Source organism: Mandrillus leucophaeus, unplaced genomic scaffold (genome assembly GCF_000951045.1).
Source record: "Mandrillus leucophaeus isolate KB7577 unplaced genomic scaffold, Mleu.le_1.0 Scaffold246, whole genome shotgun sequence".
Taxonomy (NCBI): domain Eukaryota; kingdom Metazoa; phylum Chordata; class Mammalia; order Primates; family Cercopithecidae; genus Mandrillus; species Mandrillus leucophaeus.
In genome coordinates this window covers 702,592-724,649 of record NW_012102543.1, presented here as the reverse complement: position 1 = coordinate 724,649, position 22,058 = coordinate 702,592, and the positions used below count along the sequence as shown (strand labels likewise).

Below are 22,058 nucleotides of genomic sequence, written 5' to 3'. Positions count from 1 at the left end.
TTTGAATTTACTACCATAGGCTCAGCTTTGGGAGCCTTCTACCCTTGGGTCTGAAAAGCCACAAGATAAATATGAGAATTTCTGTGGAATATTATTTAGCACTTCAAGAATTGGTGGAAAATCATAATTAAAAAAAAATCAGGCCTGGCACAGTGGCTCATGCCTGTAACCTCAGCACTTTAGGAGGCCAAGGTGGGTGGATCACCTGAGGTCAGGAGTTCGAGACCAGTCTGGCCAACGTGGGTAAATTCTAAAAATACAAAAAATTAGCCAGGCGCAGTGGCTCAGGCCTGTAATCCCAGCTACTCAGGAGGCTGAGGCAGGAGAATCGCTTGAACCTGGGAAGCCGAGGTTGCAGTGAGCCGAGATCATGCCACTGCACTCCATCCTGGGCAACAAGAGTGACACTTTGTCTCAAAGGGGAAAAAATCAGAACAACTGTTTATGCTTGTGTATTATGGAACAGAATGCAGTACTTTCATAAGTTATTTTAGACATGCTTGTAGTGGAGCTGCTTTAAGCTGTGCTTCTAGATAATCATGGATATGTATTTGTTATCATCTGCTGCCAGAGGAGTAATGTGAAAGTTTACACTACTACTTTACTCCGTGTAACAATTACTGATTTTAAGAAGTAACTTACTTGTTTTATAATGGACCATAAATAGATGAAATTCTGCTGGAAGGCTGTGGCTGGCCCTTTGGACAAAATTTTTTCCTTAAAAGAAATAAATTTTGCTGAAAGGAAATTCTGTTGAGAAAATTGAGAGAATGTTGCAGAAAACTGAATAAAGTTATCAGCCATCAAACAGATTAATAGTTATAGAAGGAAAGTGTTTTGAACAACTTTCATTTGGGCATCAGTTTTCTCTTTGGTCCATATATCCTGATTTTCTTCATACATTTATAGGCTCATAGTGCAGATCTGGATTTTAATTTTTAGTTTATTAATTTTTTTGAGATAGGATCTCTCTTTGTCTCCCAGGCTGGGAGTACAGTGGCACAACCATAACTTAATGCGGCCTCTATCTTCTAGGCTCAGCTGATCCTCCTGCCTCAGCCTCCTGAGTAGCTGAGACTATAGATGTGTGCCACCATGCCTGACTCAGATCCGTTTTTCAATGGGCCTTACTATAACCATGATGCAAAGCCCAAGTGTTCTAGAAGTTACAGGCTGGGCATGGTGGCTCATACCTGTAATCCCATCACTTTGGGAGGCTGAGGCAGGAGGATCTTTTGAACCCAGAAGTTCAAGATCAACCTGGACAACATAGGGAAGAAAGACCCTGTCTTGTGGGGAGGTGGGGGGGGTGGCGTGGCAGGAAGCTTAATCACTTGTTTAGAATCAAAAAGGATGGTTATGGAGAATTTGTGCTTTAATTTCCTTACCAGTAGATTGGGTTTATAGAAAAGATTTTAAATTTTTGAATTTTTTTTTTTTGGCTTTTTTTGAGAGAGTCTTACTCTGTCGCTGGAGTACAGTGGCGCTATTACAGCTCACTGCAGCCTCCGCCTCCTGGGTTCAAGTGATTCTCCTGACTCAATCTCCCTAGTAACTGGGGTTATGAGTGTGTGCCACCATGCTCGGCTAATGTTTGTATTTTCTGTAGAGATGGGGTTTTGCCATGTTGGCTCAAGTGATCTGCCTGTCTTGGCCTCCCAAAGTGTTTGGATTATGGGTGTGAGCTACCGTGTCGCCCTACTCTCTGCCTTTTTTTTTTTTTTTAATAAAGAATTAAAAAGAGTTTTGCTATGTTTCCTAGGCTGGAGTGCAGTGGTTTTACACAGGCACGATGATAGCACACTGCAGCCTTGAACTCCTGGGCTCTGGGATCCTTGTCCCTCAATTTCCAGAGTAGCTATAACTACAAGCAAGATTTTATTTATTATTATTATTTTTGGGACAGAGTCTTGCACTTGTTCCCCAGGCTGGAGTGCAATGGCATGATCTTGGCTCACTGCAACCTCTGCCTCCCAGGTTCAAGCAATTCTCCTGCCTCAGCCTCGCAAGTAGCTGGGATTACAGGCACGCACCAGTATGCCTGGCTAATTTTTGTATTTTTAGTAGAAATGGGGCTTCACCATGTTGGTCAGGCTGGTCTTAAACGCCTGACCTCAGGTGATTTACTCATCTTTGCCTCCCAAAGTGCTGGGGTTACAGGCGTGAGCCACTGCGCCCAGCCTATGATTTTTGTTTTCTGTGAAAGAACCAGGATTCTCCTTAGATTTCCACATAAATTTTTCATTTGATGCTTAAAATAACTTTCAAAGGATTTGTTTTTACTTTATTTATTTGAGAAAAATTTATGTTTATCGTGCACAGCGTCTTGAAATAACGTATATGTTGTAGAATGACTAAATTGAGCCAATTAACACGTGGTGTATTACTTTACATACTTATTTTTTTGCTGTTGTGAGAACACTCTAGATTTTAAATGTAGATTTTCTTTTGGTCATTTTCAAGAATATAGTACACCATTACTGACGGTATCACCATGTTGTACCATGTGTCTTACTTTTTTTTTTGGTCTTTTTTTTTTTTCCTTTTTTGTGGAAAGTGGGGTCTCACTATATTGCCCAGGCAGGTCTCGATCTCCTGAGCTTAATCTATCCCCCCACCTGTGCCTTCCTAAGAGTTGCAATTACAGGCGTGAGCCACCGCGCTGGCTGTTTTTACTTTTAAAGGATTCTTTAATATCATTGTTCACCTATAAGTCAGTCTGTATTGGTGAAAGGCGTTGGTTTTGAGGATCACTGAACCATATGAACCCGAATAGATAACTGTCCAGAATTTTATGCTCTTTAAGTCAAAAGCATATTGAGGTGGCCAGTTTGTTTTCAAAATAGTCTTTTTTTGTAAGTTTATATGGACCAACCTGATAGCACATTCCTTTTGAAAATAAGGTAGTATTTATCAGTATTTCATTTTCATTTGTCCTATATTTCCACTTATGTTAATTATGAGTAAGGATACTTAATTGTGTGGCATGTTGTTGATAGAGAATGCAGTCATATAAAATCAGTGTGGTTTTTCTTTTTTTAGGGACCCCAATGATTCCTGTACCAATGAGCATTATGGCTCCTGCTCCAACTGTAAGTATAACTTAAAGGAAGAGTCATGAGTTATGGTAGTGCTAGTGCTTTTAAGCTAAACAGTGTGATAAACTTAAATACATTATGAGTATTTAAAAGAATAACAAGGACAGAATGAGAGCACCCCTGTGTAGCATATCATTTATTTCAATAAGTATCATTTTCACTTAGGTGTGCATGTGTGCAGTTACACCTGCAATGTGCTCCCTAAGTAGATAATTCTGTGATTTTCCTGTTATTCTCTAGACTCTTCATATACTTGTTATTACAGATTTAGGGCTTTGGTTCTTCATTGCTTTCTCATCTTGGTCCTGGGAGATGGGAGAAGGATGTGACATGTCTGATCTCTTAAAAGAACATAGGAATGATCCTTGTAAAAATTAAAATTTTGAAATGAAATTTGTGTGGAGTACCTTTTACACGTTTCCTCCTAGCTTCCTAATTTTTCACCCTTTCCAAGCGATTTTTATCTTAGTTTTCTCTGTCTTCTAGTGTGGTATGTTCAAGCTTTGTAAGACTTTACTAAAACCTTTCTTCTGCTGAAATGCTCTCATTCATTATTTTCTTCTTGAACCTTAATTGAATATGGAGAACCTTAATTCTCCACATTCATCAAATCTTCTGAGCATTACAAGCACCTTTGTTAAGAATGCTGCTGTACTGTAGCACATGAATAGATAATAACTCTCAACTTTTATTTGGAATTCTATGAGGGAGGATAGGTCTCTTTATTTTCAGTGTCTTTTAATATCTGGGTTTTGAAAGGGGATAAGGGCTGTTATTCTTGGTAAAAGGGAGAGAGGAATTACGTGGGCAAATGAGAACCTGCTGTGAGGCCGACCACTAAGAAGATGTGGTTCTGCAGCCAAAGGGGAGTTCAGCTTTTCTTGCCTTGGACACCAAGAGTTGGGCCATGTTTGAAAGCCTCAGGCATGTACTCTTCCTCCTTGTATTTCAGGCTAGAGAAAGCTAGAATTTAGGAGTGGAGCAGCTCTCCCATTTCACCACTGTTTATTCGGTGCCTCCTGAGGGTGCTTGCTGAACTCAGTGTCAAGTACAAAGATGTGTTTCTTCCCCGGGAAAGTTGAACGTCATGAAGGGAAAATGAGATAGCATAAATAACTGATAAAAGGCAAAATATGGGGGAGAGTGCTGTGGAGTATTTGAATATTCTGCTAGAGGATTAGCATGGATAATTGAAAGTTGCTTTTATATTAGTACTGAGAGTAAAATTATGAAAAAAACTTCTGGATATATTTGATAATTTTAAATGTTTTATGTATTTTTTTGTTCGGTTGGGGGGTGGTGGGGCAGTGGGGCGGAGTTTCTCTCTTGTTGCCTAGGCTGGAGTGCAATGGTGGCATGGCTCACTACATCCTCTGCCTCCTGGGTTCAGCGATTCTCCTGCCTCAGCCTCCCGAGTAGCTGAGCTTACAGGTGTGCGCCACCACGCCCGGCCAATTTTTTATATTTTTAGTAGAGACGAGGTTTCACTTTGTTGGTCAGACTGGCCTCAGGTGATCCGTCTGCCTTGACCTCCCAAAGTTCTGGGATTACAGACATGAGCCACCACACTTGGCCTAAGGCATAAATTTTAAATGTTTAAGACATAGGCCAGGATCGCCTGAGACCAGGAGTTCAAGACCATCCTCGCCAACATGGTGAAACCCTGTCTCTACTAAAAATACAAAAAATTATCTAGGCGTGGTGGCACACATCTGTAATCCCAGCTACTTGGGAGGCCGAGGCAGGAGAGTCTCTTGAACCCAGGAGGCGGAGGTTGCAATGAGCTATTATGCCACTGCACTCCAACCTGGGCGACAGAGCGAGATTCCGTTTCAGAAAATAAAAATAAAAATTATGTCTTAAACATAACAAAGTTTTCTTGGTTATTTTTGTTTCTTTTTTAAGAAGAAAGGTAATCTACTAGTAGCGGTTTATTTGTCACAAATAAGTTTGCATTAATGAAATGTGCTATGCACTGTAGGAGTTTTAGAAGTATACAAGCATGCAGAGCTTAAATAATGTGCTATATATATTTATTTAATCCTGATGTTTTTAGCCTTATGTTAATTGGGGTAGGAAATTTAATTGCTGAATCAATTTTTATTTCGTTTCTTCACCTTAGGTCTTAGTACCCACTGTGTCTATGGTTGGAAAGCATTTGGGCGCAAGAAAGGATCATCCAGGCTTAAAGGCTAAAGAAAATGATGAAAATTGTGGTCCTACTACTACTGTTTTTGTTGGCAACATTTCCGAGAAAGCCTCAGACATGCTTATAAGACAACTCTTAGCTGTAAGTTGAACTGTTTATTTTTCATTAAAAATTTTTTTATTATTCTACATTTCAAACTTAAGCAGAAAGAGGACTTTCAGTGATTGCTTTTTATTATACAAAATTCAATCCTGCAGCAAAGGTGAAAGTAGTACAGTGAACACATTTGTATTCTTTTCCTAGATTCATCAGTGAACATGTTTAGATACTTTATGTACACATGTGTACCACACACACTTTTTTCTTGGAAGTAAATTTGGAAGTAAATTGTGACATGACATTTTACCTGTGAATCCTTCATTTATCTCCTAAGAGCAAGGACATTCTGCGACATAATCACAATGCCACTATCACATATGAAATTTGGCCCGGTGCAGTGGCTTTTGCCTGTAGCTGTAATCCCAGTCCTTTGCGAGGCTGAGGCAGGAGGATCTCTTGAAGCTAGGAGTTCGAGACCAGCCTGGGCAACATACCGAGACACATCTTTACAAAAAATTAAAATATAATAGCGCCAGATGCAGTGGCTCATGCCTGTAATCCCAGCACTTCAGGAGGCTGAAGTGGGTGGATCATTTGTGGTCAGGAGTTCGAGACCAGCCTGACCAACATGGTGAGACCCCATCTTTACAAAAAATACAAAAATTAGCCAGGTGTGGTGGCATGTGCCTGTAATCCCAGCTACTTGGGTGGCTGAAGCAGGAGAATCCCTTGAACCCGTGAGATGGAGGCTGCAGTGAGCTGAGGTCGTGCCACTGCACTCCACCTTGGGCGACAGAGTGAGACTCCATCTCAAAAAAATAATGATGATAATAAAAAATAAAAATAAAAAGCCAGGTGTAGTGATGCACGCCTGTAGTCCTAGCTGTTCAGAATCTGAGGTGGGAGGATTGCTTGAGTCTAGGAGTTCAAGGCTGCAGTAAGCTATGATCTTGTAATTGCACTCCAGTCTGAGCAAGAGAGTCTCTAAAACAAAAAAAAAATACAAAATTGATATAGTATTATTAACTAATACACATGTAGTTCATATTTAATTTTCCCAGTAATGACCATAATATTGATAGTTGTTTTATTTTTCATCCATGATCCAATGAAAGATTTTTATGTACTTTTGAGACAGATTTGCTCTGTCACACAGGCTGAATGCAGTGAGATCTCGGCTCACTGCAAACTCTGCCTCCTGTATTTAAGCGATTCTCATGCCTCGGCCTCCCGAGTAGCTGAGATTACAGTCATGTGCCATGACACCTGGCTCATTTTTGTGTTTTTTGTATAGACAAGGTTTTGCCATGTTGCCCAGACTTGTCTTGAACTCCTGGCCTCAAGCAAATCGCCTGCTTTGACTTCCCAAAGTGTTGAGATTACATGCATGGGCCACCACACCTGGCGTGGGTTAATATTTTGAGACTGTGTGAGTCGTTTTCCCCAGCGACCTTAAACAATGATTTTAGCATCCAATGATGATTGACTGATTCCTTTTAAAGTTTTATTCTGAGCTTGAATACTAATAAGTTGTTTAAATTTGATAAACTTGTTGATTCACTTTTTTAACCTTAGTTTTTAAGACTTTATCTTGATGGCTGGGCACAGTGGCTCATGCCTATAATCCCAGCACTTTGGAAGGCCGAGGCGGGCAGATTACGAGGTCAGGAGATCCAGACCATCCTGCCAAACACAGTGAAACCCTGTCTCTACTAAAAATACCAAAAAAAAAAAAAAAAAATTAGCCCGATGTGGTGGCGGGTGCCTGTAGTCCCAGCTTCTCGGGAGGCTGAGGCAGGAGAATGGCGTGAACCCAGGAGGCGGCAGAGCTTGCAGTGAGCGAATCACGCCACTGCACTCCAGCCTGGGCGACAGAGCGAGACTCCGTCTCAAAAAAAAGATTTTATCTTGATGATAAATGTACATTGTTAAGTGAAATAATGCTGAATGATTGTATAATAAAATAAGGTCAGGGTGCGGTGGCTCACACCTGTAATCTCAGCACTTTGAGGGGGCCAAGGCGAGCGGATCACTTGAGGTCAGGAGTTTGAGACCAGCCTGACCAACATGGTGAAACACCATCTCTACTAAAAATACAAAAATTAGCCGGGCGTGTTGTGGGTGCCTGCAATCCCAACTACTAGGGAGGCTGAGGCAGGGGAATCATTTGAACCTGGGAGGCGGAGGTTGCAGTGAGCTGAGATGGCGCCACTGCACTCCAGCCTGGGCGACAAAGTTAGACTTTGTCTCACGCACAAAAAAAGGAGTTTGGAAGAATGACTATATTCTGCACTGAGAGGACTTGCAAATACGTCATTCTTCATCTATGTCCCAGAGTCCTGTGTAGGTTCTCTGTAAGGACAGGACCAGGGTTATCAACCTGTTGTTCAGCTCATGAGTAGTTCAGTATGAGTCCTGCAGTCTTGTCATCCTCTGGAAATATTGTTGCCTTCTCTCCTTATGCCCCTCTGAGATGCTGGGCAATTATTTTATACCATTCATGATTCTTGCTTCAGCTCTTCATATTTAAGAAATTCCTGTTCTTTTAGGAAACTGGATCTCCTGGGCACTCTCTCAGTTTTAATTAACTGGTCTGAGGATGTTTCGGGTTTCTCAGTTTCATTTTCTTCCTTTACTTCCATGGGATTTTTGGTAATTTCAGTCTGAAGCCCGACTCCATTTTCATTCCTGAGTTTTCTCCTGGGGTTCTTTTCACTACAGCCATAAGGCCTAATCTGGGGTCTGCAGAGAACTAGCACTAACTCTGCTCTGATGGAATTCAGGAAAGTCAGAAGGTACTGGAGTATAGAAATGTGTTTGCTCCTGTCTGCTTCTGGAAGTCTCTGTTTTGCAATGTTATTACCGCTAATGTTTTCTCCCTAGGTGTATGTGTAAAGATTCTCATCACATATTCTCATAGAAGTGCAGTTTCTGAGTCTTAGGGCATGCTTATCTGCAGCTTTACAAGATAATTCCACACCAATTTATTTATACTTACTGCAGCAGTGTTATGTCCAAGTTTCTATTCTTATACATCTTTTTTAACAGTAGGGGTTTATTTAGACTTTTACATTGTGTTGTGAATTACCTTATTCCTATTTAAATATGCCTTTTTTATTGTTCTTTCTACATAATTTTGGTATTATCTGTTGACATAGTAGCTTGAGGCCTAAACTGTTAAAGGCCTCAATCTCCCTTCCCCAGCTTCCTTACAGGTGTTACAAGATGGTGAACTTGTTATGTTAATAAGTGTTATTATGTAAATAGTTTTAGCAGAACTAGGTCATGTGCTCTCATTGCATTTTCTTTCTTTTCTTTTCTTTTTTTTGAGATGGAGTCTCACTCTGTTATCCAGGCTGGAGTGCAGTGGCATGATCTCAGCTCACTGCAACCTTGCCATCCAGGGTTCGAGCAATTCTCCTGCCTCAGCCTCCCAAGTAGCTGGGATTATGGACCCCTGCTACCATACCTAGCTAATTTTTGTATTTTCGGTAGAGACGGGGTTTCACCATGTTTGCCAGGCTGGTCTGGAACTGTTGACCTCCAGTGATCTGCCTGCCTCAGCCTCCCAAAGTGCTGGGATTACATGCATGAGCCACTGTGCCTAGTCCATTTTTTGTTTATTTTCATATTTTATTTTTGAGACAGAGTCTAGCTCTGTTGCCCAGACTGGAGTGCAGTGGTGCAATCTCTGCTCACTGCAACCTCCACCTCCTGGGTCAGTGATTCTTCTGCCTCAGCCTCCTGAGTAGCTGGGATTACAGGCACCTGCTACCACGTCCGGCTAATTTTTGTATTTTTAGTAGAGACGGGGTTTCACCATGTTGGCCAGACTGGTCTCGAGCTTTTGACCTCAAGTGATCTACCCACCTGGGCTTCCCAAAGTGTTGGGATTCTTTTCCCTTCTTTTCTAGAGCCCCTCCTGTCAGGTCCCTTTGTTTGTCTCATGTGTTCTGGTTCCTCTAAGTCTACTTTTATCCTTGGAGTTTTTCTGTCTTTTCTAGTATTCCCCTTATTGCTCTCCTGAGTTGGATGGTTTGGATCCTATATCTTGCTTGTGCCGACACATAGTAGCTCCTGTTATACTGGGATGATACATCCTTTATATACGATGTACATGGTATTTATAGGTGTGTGGTTGGTAACTTTTCTGAATCTAAATCTGAAATGCTTTTTATTTTGATTATTCATGTGGTCAGTAGTTTACCTGGATATAGAATTCTATGTTGAAGCTTATTTTCCTCACATTGAAGGTGTTGCCTTAAGGTGTTATAGCATCTAATGATGGTTTTCAGAAGTCCCATATCATTCTGAATGTTCTTTGTATGTGACCTGTTTTTCCCTGGAATGCCTCTACTAGTGTGGATTTGACTGATTGCAGGTTTTCCTAATTGTGTGAAATTCTTCGAATGTTTATTTGATTTTCTTACTTTTCTTATATCATTGTGTTGGTCACTTACTTGGTGGGCCATTTCGTTCTGGAGATTTTTTTCAGAAGAAATTTTTGGGCTATTTGAGAATTGTTTTTACTGTCTTTCTTCAGGAACTCTGGATGTTGAACTTCCAGGTTTGACCTATGTGTTTTTGATTTCCTGTTTTCCATCTCCTACTCTTTTGTACGGGTTCTTGGGATCTGTCCTTAACTTTACCTTCCAGATTTCCATTGAAGTATTTATTTTTAATGCTGTGTTTCAAGTTTCCATTGGTTTTCTCTTGTTCTCTGAAGATTTCTCACCTACACCCTCCCTCTGTCTTTTTTTAACCGGGTAGAACCTTATTTTATTTTTCTTTTTTAAGACAGTCTGGTTCTGTTGCTCAGGCTGGAGTGCAATTGGCATGATTACAGCTCACTGCAGCCTCGATTTCCTGGGCTCAAGCCATCTATCTGCCTCATCCTCCTGAGTAGCTGGGACCACTGGTGTGTGCCACCACGCCTTCCTAATTTTTTTATATTTGTAGAGATGGTGTCTCCGTATGTTGCCCAGGCTGGTCTTGAACTCCTGTGCTCAAGCAATCCTTCCACATCAGCCTCCCAGAGTGTTGGCATTATAGACATGAGCCACACCTGGCTGCTTTTATTTTTAAAGTATAATAGTGTCCCACCTTCAGATAACCTGCCCCCCTTCACATTTTGGAATATTTATTTTACGGAAAGTTGTTTTTGTTTATAAAGTCTTGTGTATTTGCATTTTCTTTTCCCAAGTTATTTTTGCATACTGTATCAAGCGTTTTCCCATGTTAAAAATCTTTGATGACTGGGCGCAGTGGCTCACGCCTGTAATGCCAGCACTTTGGGAGGCTTAGGCGGGTGGATCACGAGGTCAGGAGTTCGAGACCAGCCTGGCTAATATGGTGAAACCCCATCTCTACTTAAAAAAAAAAAATAGCCAAGTGTGGTGGTGCATGCCTGTAGTCCCAGCTACTCAGGAGGCTGAGGCAGAAGAATCGCTTGAACCTGGGAGGTGGAGGTTGCAGTGAGCCGAGATCGTGCCACTGCACTCCAGCCTGGGTAACAGAGCGAGACTCCATCTCAAAAGAAAAAAAAATCCTTTATAAATACATACATTTTGTTTCAAAACGTTTCTTTCTAGGTTCGTAATATTTACTTAAATTTATTAGAGTTTGTTTTAACCATTCTACTTTTAGGCATTTAGGTTTACATGTTTATTTTGTTAGGATAAGTAGTGATGCGAAACTTTTAATTTAATAAAAGGTAAACAATGTTCTGCAAATGAAACATCAGTGAGAATTTACATTTTTCTTTAAATGATTTGTTGTTGATTTCTTTCATGTGATAGGTTTGTGGGAATTGCAAACATTTTCACAAATGTAGTTGCTGGTTTTTTATTTTATGCTTTTTACCCCTAGTAGAAATATAATTTTGCTTTTAGTTACATTAAAAATTATTTTGTTAAATGGTAGCAACCTTTTTGTTTTGTTTTCTTTTTAAGAAATGTGGTTTGGTTTTGAGCTGGAAGAGAGTACAAGGTGCTTCCGGAAAGCTTCAAGGTATGTCATTTTTTTCCTTATTTGCTGAAATCACTTTAACAAACTGTGTGCTTACATCACTTTGAATGACTTACTCTCATTGTCTTTATTGGTGAGACTTATTTTATTAGCACTCTTTGTGCTCTTTTTTATTGAAATAGGGTTAAAAGGCAGTTTGGGAAAATATTGGCTGAGAATTGAGATCTGAAGGAGCAAAAAGGTAACAGGAAAGGAAAAAATTAAAATTGCTCAATTTAACTGGTTTCTTGTGCTTTCCAAAGTTTCTTGTCTCAAGAAATGACTGCATGATCAAGATGGAACAATTAGAAGTTAGTGTTAGTAAGGGAGAAGAAGAAGAGACAATGATGGTTTGTTAACTTTTTTTTTTTTTTTCTTTTGAGACCTACTCTCACTCTGCACCCAGGCTGGAGTACAGGGGTGTGATCTTGGCTCACTGCATCCTCTGCCTCCTGGGTTGGAGCAGTTCACCTGCTTCAGCCTCCTGAGTAGCTGGGAATACAGGTGTGCGCCACCATGCCTGGCTAATTTTTGTATTTTTAGTAGAGACGGAGTTTCACCATGTTGGCCAGGCTGGTCTCAAACTCCTGACCTCAGATGATCCACCCAACTTGACCTTCTAAAATGCTGGGATTACAGGCAGGAGCCACCACACCTGGCCTCAAATGTCAATTTTTTAAATAGTTCATTTGATTCAGGATCTATATGAAGTCCACACATTGCAACTAGTTGGCAATTTGTTTTAAGTCTCCTAATATTTTATTATTAGCACCATCCTCTAACCAACTGAGCTAACTGACCATACTCTTAATATTTTAAATTATTCTATTTCTAATTTCCTTGCAGTTTATTTGTTGAAGAAACTGGGTCATTTGTGCAATAGTATTTTTTAAGTCGAGTTTTGCTGAATGCAGCTCCAGTACTATAATTTGTCATTAATCTATCCTCTGTATTTTCTGTAAAGTGGTCACTAGTTGTACTTGATGTGTGTTGTGTGGTGTTTTGGTTGTTTTTTTTTTTTTTTTTTTGGAGACGGAGTTTTGCTCTTCTTGCCCAGGCTGGAGTGCAATGGTACAATCTCGGCTCACTGCAACTTCCACCTCCTGGTTTTAAGCAGTTCTCCTGCCTCAGCCTCCCGAGAAGCTGGGATTATAGGCATGTGCCACCATGCCCGGCTAATTTTTTATTTTTAGTAGTAGAGATGGGGTGTCTCCTTATTGGTCAGGCTGGTCTCGAACTCCTAACCTCAGGTCATCTGCCTGCCTCGGCCTCCCAAAGTGCTGAGATTAGAGGCACGAGCCACCGCTCCCGGCTACTATGTTATTTGAAACGCAGTCTCGCTCTGTTGCCCAGGCTGGAGTGCAGTGGCGCGATCTTGGCTCACTACAACCTCCGCCTCCCGGGTTTAAGCGATTCTCCTGCCTCAGCCTCCTGTGTAGCTGGGATTACAGGCACCCACCACCGTGCCCGGCTAATTTTTGTATTTTTAGTAGAGACGGGGTTTCACCATATTGGTCAGGCTGGTCTTAAGCTGCTGACCTCATGATCCGCCCATCTCAGCCTCCCAAAGTACTGAGATTACAGGCATGAGCCACTGCTCCCGGCCGCTATTTTTATTTATTTTTTTGTGCTTTTATTCTAGCACCTTATAGCCAGAATACTATAAAGGTAGTATTCTTCCATCAGGGAACACATATGAGATTGTCTTTTTTGTGTATGTAATAGCATCAGTGTTGCCAGTGCCTAGATTGATTAATTCATTAGGAAGTAATTCATCAGTAGTCTTTTTTTTTTGTTTTTGAGACAGAGTCTTCTGTTGCCAGGCTGGAGTGCAGTGGCGCGATCTTGGCTCACTGCAACCTCAGACTCCCTGGTTCAAACAATTCTCCTGCCTCAGCCTCCTGAGAAGCTAGGATTACAAGCACATGCCACCACACCCAGCTAATTTTTGTATTTTTAATAGAGACGGGTTTTACCATGTTGGCTAGGATGGTCTTGATCTCCTGACCTCATGATCTGCCCGCCTTGGCCTCCCAAAGTGCTGGAATTACAGGTGTGAGCCACTGCTCCCGGCCTCATCAGTAGTATGTTTTGAAGAATTCTGTCATTCTTTCATTGAGGAACAAATCTTTTTCATGTATTAGTAGAATGCTTCTCTATGGAGAAAGTTGCCCCTGCATCTACTATTTGGTAACTTAGAGGCATTTTTGTTGTTCTTGAAATGGAGTTTTTTGCTCTTGTTGCCCAGGCTGGAGTGCGATGGCACCATCTCAGCTCACTGCAACCTCCGCCTCCTGGGTTCAAGCGATTCTCTTGGCTCAGCCTCCTGAGTAGCCGGGGTTACAGGCGCCCACCACCACGCCTGGTTAATTTTTTGGTTTTTTTGGTAGAGGCGGGATTTTGCCATGTTTGCCAGGGAAGTCTTAAACACGTGACTTCAGGTGATCCATCCACCTCAGTCTCCCAAAGTGCTGGGATTACAAGCTTGAGCCACCATGCCTGGCATAGAGGCATATTTAATACAGAAAAGGCAGGATAAATGCCCTAGCTTTCTTTCTTAAAACAATGAGTTGGTATCCTCAGCATTCTCTAGCAGTAACTGATTTTCTTTTTTCTTTTAAATTATTGTGAACTTACGAATTGAAGCATATTTAGTGTTACTGTATTTAATGTGGATTCTTTGTAGTTATTATCACCATTAAAACTTAACTTAAATTGTCTCTGCACTTTATACATCTCCAGTGGTTTTGACATGACCCTGAACGTCTTTGACAGCTGCTTTGTTATCTGGTATGACAATTTGTTCCAAGGTCATCTAGTATAATAGTGTTTTGGCCCCAGACTTAGAATCAGCCATTTCTCCAGGGGAAATTGTTTTGAAGATCACGATCTGGGCACGAGGTGCACTCGTATTAACAGTGGTTTGGGATGGGCATGGTGGCTCATGCTTGTAATCCCAGCACTTTGGGAGACTGAGGCAGGCGGGTCAAGAGATCAAGACCATCCTGGCCAACATCTCTACTAAAAATACAGAAATTAGCTGGATGTGGTGGCGCGCGCCTGTAGCCTGAGCTACTCAGGAAGCTGAGGCAGGAGAATTGCTTCAACCCAGGAGGCAGAGTTTGCAGTGAGCTGAGATTGCACCACTACACTCCAGCCTGGCGACAGAATGAGACTCCGTCTAAAAAAAATTAAAAAGCAGTGATTTGGTGTTTGCTTTTAGATTTTTCCAGTGTATACTAATTCAGATTAAGGACTAAAAGGTTTTTATTTAACCTGTTCTGTCATATACCTGTATCTCCTTTTTCCCCACACTGAGTTCCCTGAGTTTCAAGGCCATTGGGGATGATAGAATATTAATTACTGAGTTGCTTTATCTCACATTGCACATAGAACAGTTTAAGACTAACCATTGGCACTATCACCAGCAATATGATCATTTTAAATTACTTTTCCTTTTTTTGAGACAGGATTTCTCTCTATTGCCCAGGCTGGAGTGCAGTGGGGGCAATCTCAGCTTACTGCAACTTCTGCCTCCTGGGTTCAAGCAGTTCTCCTGCCTCAACCTCCCTAGTAGCTGGGACTACAGGCATGCGCCACCACACCCAGCTAGTTTTTGTATTTTTAGTAGAGACAGAGTTTCACCATGTTGGCCAGGCTGGTCTGGAACTCCTGATCTCAGGTAATCCGCCTGCCTCTGTCTCCCAGAGTGCTGGGATTACAGGTGTGAGCCACTGTGCCCGGCCTGAAGGTACTTTTTTGAGGGGCATATCTGTTTGTCTTTATGGTATAGCATGCTGAAAATGTTATAGTCAAATTTACTATTTTAATATCAGTAGTTTTTTTCTGTTTCATGTCATTATATACATGTTTAGATTTATTTGATTTTATTTTCAATTTGTTGGTTGCCCTTAGATTTAATTTTGTTTTAATATCTCTGTTAAAGTCATCTTAATAGCGAGATTGACTAGTTATAAAAGGAAATAGATATAAGCAAAATAGACTGGTAACTAGGATACAAGATCACTAATTCTGTAATTTAACATCTCAGAATTGAAAAGTGCATTGTTTATGTTCCTGTAGTCTGTTCTTATTTGTGGCTGTTTGGAAGTCTAGATAGGGTGAATTTATGAAATAATCGACTTCCTTTAATCATGAATTTCATTGACTCTGCTAAGTATTTTATCAGGGCTTCTAATGAGTATCAGTTTGTCTGATTTGAATTTTTCTTCCTCCCCTCTGTTTTTCCTTTTTCCCCCTTTGGTTGTTTGAGGGTACTAAAAGTGAAATGGTTATCAAAAGGAATTTGTGGACAGGGGTGGAATTATGAATTGAGTGGTCTTTGTATTAAAACATTTGGACTCTAGTAATTCTACTTTTCCATAATTTTTTTTCTTTTGTAAGTGGATTGATATTTGACTAATTGTTTTCATCCATTGCTAGCCTTTGGATTCTGTGAGTACAAGGAGCCAGAATCTACTCTCCGTGCACTCAGATTATTACATGACCTGCAAATTGGAGAGAAAAAGCTACTTGTTAAAGTTGATGCAAAGACAAAGGCGCAGCTGGATGAATGGAAAGCGAAGAAGAAAGCTTCTAATGGGGTATGTTTTCTGTTGGGGTATCTTTTCTAGGCCAGGCTGTGCTATTTCAGTGTAATGCTTCTCATTATAAATGAATCTAATATGGGGCTTCAAAAGATCATCATGTATGTGCTTGTGGCTTAAATGTCGGAGGGTATTTGATAGTTTGTAGTTATTTTAAGTCTTATCTACCCATAGTGGGTGGATGACTGTTGGTTTGCTTGTTCCAGGTTGGGATGAAAGTAGTAAGGGAGGCTGGACAAGGTTAACTTGCCAGAGAAAACACTGGTACAGACTATTCCAAACAGAGCTAATTCATTAAGGCAGCTTTGTAAGTAAGTACAAAATATATTTCAACCTACACAATTTTTCTTAGTTTCCCTCTCTTTTAGAAGTACACCAACTCTAAAATGAATGAAACTCTGATTACTTGCCTTAGCTTGGGGGATTTATTCAAGCTATGCTAAGTGAAGCTAAAATAAAGGACATGGTTGTATATTGTATTATAATGTATACATTATTACTCCCTCAACAAAGTGAAACATAGCTAAAACTTGAGTATATATTTCCTTCATTTCTCTTCTTAGTTCCTTTTTGGCATCTCATGCTGAACAAATGCAAAATAGATTTATTATTGCCTTCTCCCAACACAAAACCAGAAGTGTCTTTCGCTGTCATCAAATTTTTATTATCTTTCAAAATAGAAATTGCTTTCTGGGCCTGGCGCGGTGGCTCATGCCTGTAGTCCCAGCATTTTGGGAGGCCGAGACCAGCGGATCACGAGATCAGGAGATCAAGACCATCCTGGCTAACATAGTGAAAGCCCCTCTCTACTAAAAATAGAAAAAATGAGCCGGGCATAGTGGCAGGCGCCTGTAGTCCCAGCTAGTTGGGAGGCTGAGGCAAGAGAATGGTGTGTACCCGGGAGGCAGAGCTCGCAGTGAGCCAAGATCACGCCACTGCGCTCCAGCCTGGGTCACTGCACTCCAGCCTGGGTCACTGCACTCCAGCCTGGGTGACAGAGCGAGACTCTGTCTCAAAAAAAAAAAAAAAAAGAGAAAGAAAGAAAGAAATCACTTTCTGCTGGACGTGGTGGCTCATGTCTGTAATCCCAGCACTTTGGGAGGCAGAGGCAGGCGGATCACCTGAGGTCAGGAGTTTGAGACCAGCCTGGCGAACGTGGCAAAACCCTGTCTCTACTAAAAATACAAAAAATTAGCCTAGCATTGTGGCGGTTGCCTGTAATCACAGCAACCCGGAGGCTGAGGCAGGAGAATCGCTTGAACTGGAGAGGTGGAGTTGCAGTGAGTTGAGATCGAGCCATTGTATTCCAGCCTGGGCAACTAGATCGAAACTCTGTCTCCCTGCTGCCAAAAAAGAAAAAAGAAATACCTTTCATGTCCCCTCCAAGTCCTTTGTTTAAAAAACGAAACAAAACAAAACACCAAACCCAAAAAGCCCACAAAATGAAGCAAACTATAAATAAGCAATTAAATGCCACCTATAATCCCACCATCATAAGTAACACTAGATAGTTTGGATGTATGTTCTTCTGGACATTTTTCTGTGTATGAATGTAGTTTTTTTCTTTTTTTGACACAGAGTGTCTCTGTCGTTCAGGCTAGAGTGCAGTGGTGTGATCTTGGCTTACTGCAACCTCTGCCTCCTGTGTTCAGGTGATTCTCCTGCCTCAGCCTCCTGAGTAGCTGGGGTTACAGTTGTCCGCCACCACGTTTGGCTAATTTTTGTATTTTTAGTAGAGATGGGGTTTCACCATGTTGGCCAGGCTGGTCTGGAACTCCTGACTTCAAGTAATCTGCTCTCCTTGGCCTCCCAAATGCTGGGATTACAGGTGTGAGCCACCATGCCTGGCCAAATGTAGATTTTTGGTTGTTTTTTGGTGGTTTTTTTTTGAGATGGAGTCTCACTCTCTTGCCCAGGCTGGAGTGCAGTGGCGTGACCTCAGCTCACTGCAACCTCCACCTCCCAGATTCAAGTGATTCTCCCTCCACAGCCTCCCAAATAGCTGGGATTACAGGCGCCTGCCACCAGGCTCGGCTCAGCTACTTTTTCTGTTTTCACTGTGTAGGTGAGGCTGGTCTTGAACCTTATCGCCTGCCTCGGCCTCTCAAAGTGCTGGGATTACGTGCAAGCCACTCTGCCCGGCCAGCATTGCCTGTATTTCTAAAACAAGTATAATTTTATCACACTCTTGCTTATTATGTGAGACCCATCCTTAATGATTTTAGATTTCTTACAGAAAAAAGACCCCCCCCCCGCCTTTTTTTTTTTTTCTGACTCCGTCTTGCCCTGTCGCCCAGGCTGGAGTGCAGTGGCAAAATCTTGGCTCACTGCAACTTCCACCTCCTGGGTTCAGGTGATTCTCCTGCTTTGGCCTACCGAGTAGCTGAGTTTATAGGCACCCGCCACCACCCCTGGCTAATTTTTATATTTTTAGTAGAGGTGGGATTTCTCCATGTTTTCCAGGCTGGTCTTGAACTCCTGACCTCAGGTGATCCACCTGCCTTGGCCTCCCAAAGTGCTGGGATTACAGGCGTGAGCCGTGGTGCCCGGCATAAAGCCCATATTTTTAGGATGACATTCAAGGCTCGCTCCAGCCCACCTTTCTGACTTCCTTCTTTCCTCCTCTGCACATACTACTGCATGTACCTCCACAATCTTCCTTTTTGCTTTGCTGCCATCTCATGTCTTTGTTCCCTATCCAAGCTTCCTGTTGAAATTCTATCCATACTTATAATTAACATGTCCCTTGATTAATATAGACTTTATCAGCCTACCCTCAGTTTCTCTCAGACAGAATTAAGTCCTCTGTTCCCGTATAAAGCAGATCTTTGTAGCTGTTTTAGTAAATATTGTTTATATGTCTCTCTCTTTCACAGCCCTTTGTTACCCATCTCATTCCCATATCCTCTTTCAACCCCCATCTCTGATTACAAATAGAAAGGGTGATAAGTTTGTGGGCTGTGTCTCTTTAATTTTGTACCTCAGCAGCACCTAGGACAGTGTCTTGCCTAAAGCAAGGATGGAATTAACATTTGTTAACAGTTGCTTATCTGTCAGTCTTACTATCCTTACCCTGCTTCATAAGGAAATTATATTTATATTTTATTTCAAATCAGTAATACTGCCTGTCACATCACTAAAACCTCAAAAAAACAGAAATGTTTGAAATAAGAATTTTCAGGTTTGCCTTGTTGTGATGACTGTATACTAACTAGTTAAAGGTATGGATTCAGTACCTTCAAAGTGTTGTGATTTGCTAGGACTCACTGTTTTCTTGTGTTTAATCTTCGGTTTGTGAGGTCATTTAATTTGTAGCATTTGTAAACGTTATACTGAAAAACTCTGAAAATGAAATAAATCACTATACTACGTATTTTTATAAATAAGGAAAGGTGACTTGGCATTTCTTGCTTGCTTGCTTGCTTTTTTTGGGGTGAGGACAGAGTGTTGCTCTGTCACTCAGGCTCGAGTGTGGGGTGGTGTGATCTCTGCTCACTGCAACCTCCTATTCCCAGGCTCCAGTGATCCTTCTGCCTCAGCTGGGACTACAGGTATGTACTACCATACCTGCCTAAGTTTTATATTTTTTGTTGAGATGGGGTTTCACTGTGTTGTCCAGGCTGGCCTTGAACTCCTGGACTTAAGTGATCCACCTACCTCAGCCTTCCAAAGTGCTAGGATTACAGGCAGGAGCCACTGTGCCCAAGAAATGTTGGTTTCTTGTATAATCAACATTAGCCAGAGTAACCACACTTCAGATCTGTTTGTTGGTCTTCAGGAAAAGCAATATGTGTCTGGATGTGGTGGCTCACACCTGTAATCCCAGCACTTTGGGAGTCCGAGGTTGGAGGATCACCTGAGGTCAGGAGTTTGAAACCAGCCTGGCCAACATGGTGAAACCCTGTCTTTACTGAGAAAGACATACAAAAATTAGCCGGATGTGGTGGCGCACACCTGTAATCCTAGCTACTTGGGAGGCTGAGGCAGGAAAATCACTTAAACCTGGGAGGCAGAGGTTGCAGTTAGCCGTGATTGCGCCACTGCAGTCCAGCTTGGGTGACAGAGTGAGACTCTGTCTCATGAAAAAGCGAAGTTACATGCAATAAAATCACACAGAAAAATTATTTTTAATAAAATGAAATTAAAACAGTTGACAGACATCAGTTATATGATTTATTGTTCCAACTGTATATGTGTATTTCTGAGTGCCCTTTGGCTTCTTGCCCAGTGGTACTTGAAGTCATAGGATAAACATGGCATATTTTCCTAGTGTTAATTTTACTCAACAGTATAGGTTAAAAAAGCATTCTATCTGATGTAAAAAATTTTTTTCAATAATGTAAGCAAATATTACTATATAGTGGAGTAGATTAGTGATTTGCCATGATTTTTTTTTTTAAGGGTGGTTTTGGGTGGAGGGAGGTAGGAAAGCCAGAGAGGAAAGATTGGAGGGAGGGAGCAGGGGGAGGGGGGAAGATGGTGGGTGCGAGATAGGTGGCCACTGCCGCCATGATTTTTCAGCATAAAAATATGACATGGTGATTGTTTTTTATTCTTGATCGTTGATTAGTTGGAGAAATTTAGAAGGCTGTTACTTAAGTAGAGGATAGGAGAACGAGACATTGAGAACCCTTTGTGTTGCTTTATTAGGCATTTTCCTCTGAGGCGGAAGAGAAAACAGTTCCGTATTTCTCATTGATTAAAAAGGAAACATGAGTTTGTCTAGGAGAGCAATATATTTTTCATGATCCAGAATTTTCTTTCTTTTTTTTATGAGATGGAGTCTCGCTGTGTTGCCCAGGCTGGTGTCTACCTCCTGGGCTGGGCTCAAGCAGTTCTCCTGCCTTGGCCTTCCAAGGTGCTGGGTTTACAGGCATGAGCCATTGTGCCCAGCCATATTCAGAATTTTAAGAAGAATTTTGGACATGTATAAGATATCTTGTCAAACAACTTGACTTAACAGCTTAATGTAGATTTTGCAGAATTTACAGGAGTAAATTTTTTTCTTTCATTTCTTACTGACCTTTAGTAGTAAAAGTATTCTGTGTGAGGTGGCCATGCTAATTTAGTTCATGTCCTATTGCTTTCTGGCTGTCCAGCAAAAATAGCATAGGAGACAGTATATCTGCTTGTATGTCACAAGTCACAGTTAATTAACCATATATTCAAGAATGAACACTGACAAGTGCTGGAAACACAGTTATTCTCTGGAAAGAACCTGTTAATAGAGGACAGCTGCTGCAGGTGAACATCTTTGTCTGGAAATTAGCCTAGTTGAGTCTACATTTTCTCAAAAGAAAGAACTCTGCATTTCCTTAAGTTTTTTAAAAGGTTCCTACTTTGCATTCTAGAACTCATTGTCAAAGAATGAGCCCAACAGAGCTGTTTAACTTCACAGCCACTAGCTTTACTATTGAAATTTTAATTTCTCTGAAAAGAACCAACTAGGTGGGCCATGTAAACATTACAGATAATCTATCAGCTTCCTATATGGCTGAATCCTTGACCTTTTGTTTCCCAGTATTACTGAATATGCTTTCTGGTTTCTCCCGCTTCGCCCTCGAAAGTCTCACTCTTGTCTCCCAGGCTGGAGTGCAACCTCCACCTCCTGGATTCAGGCAATTCTCCTGCCTCAACCTCTTGAGGAACTGGGAGTACAGGCACCCGCCACCACTCCTGGCTAATTTTTTGTATTTTTAGTAGAGATGGGTTTCTCCATGTTGGCTAGGCTAGTCTTGAACTCCTGACCTCAGGTGGTCCACCCACCTAGGCCTCCCAAAGTGTTGGGATTACAGGTGTGAGCCACCGCGCCCGGCCATCTGGTTTCTGAAGTATAAGAAAAAAACAGAAAATCAGAAAATTGTGTATGGTTGATACTCCAGAGATAGAGCTTTAGATGAAACTTGCCAGTCTGTGGAGTGTCTTTCTAACCTGATCATCTACCATAATCAGTTTTTTTTTTTTTTTTAAATATTAGCAATCAGTTAAGATTTTTGGGTTAATAAACTTTTCTTCTAAAAATGTGAGTTAGTTAATTCCAAATGCTTTTATCTCTAATTCAGGTAAAATAGCCATATTGATATTTAAATTTTGGTTTAC

At 41.3% G+C, this 22,058-nt stretch overlaps 1 protein-coding gene across 2 annotated transcripts in view; it reads left to right on the top strand.

The window, feature by feature from the left end:
- Positions 1 to 22,058, top strand: part of RBM25 (RNA binding motif protein 25) — a 73,745-nt gene that overhangs the window by 22,152 nt on the left and 29,535 nt on the right. For both annotated transcript variants that reach the window (XM_011983105.1, XM_011983106.1), the window contains 4 exons: positions 3,043 to 3,092; positions 5,221 to 5,388; positions 11,298 to 11,355; positions 15,796 to 15,956. In XM_011983105.1, coding sequence (XP_011838495.1) covers positions 3,043 to 3,092; positions 5,221 to 5,388; positions 11,298 to 11,355; positions 15,796 to 15,956 — 437 coding nt within the window. The remainder of the gene's footprint in view (positions 1 to 3,042; positions 3,093 to 5,220; positions 5,389 to 11,297; positions 11,356 to 15,795; positions 15,957 to 22,058) is intronic.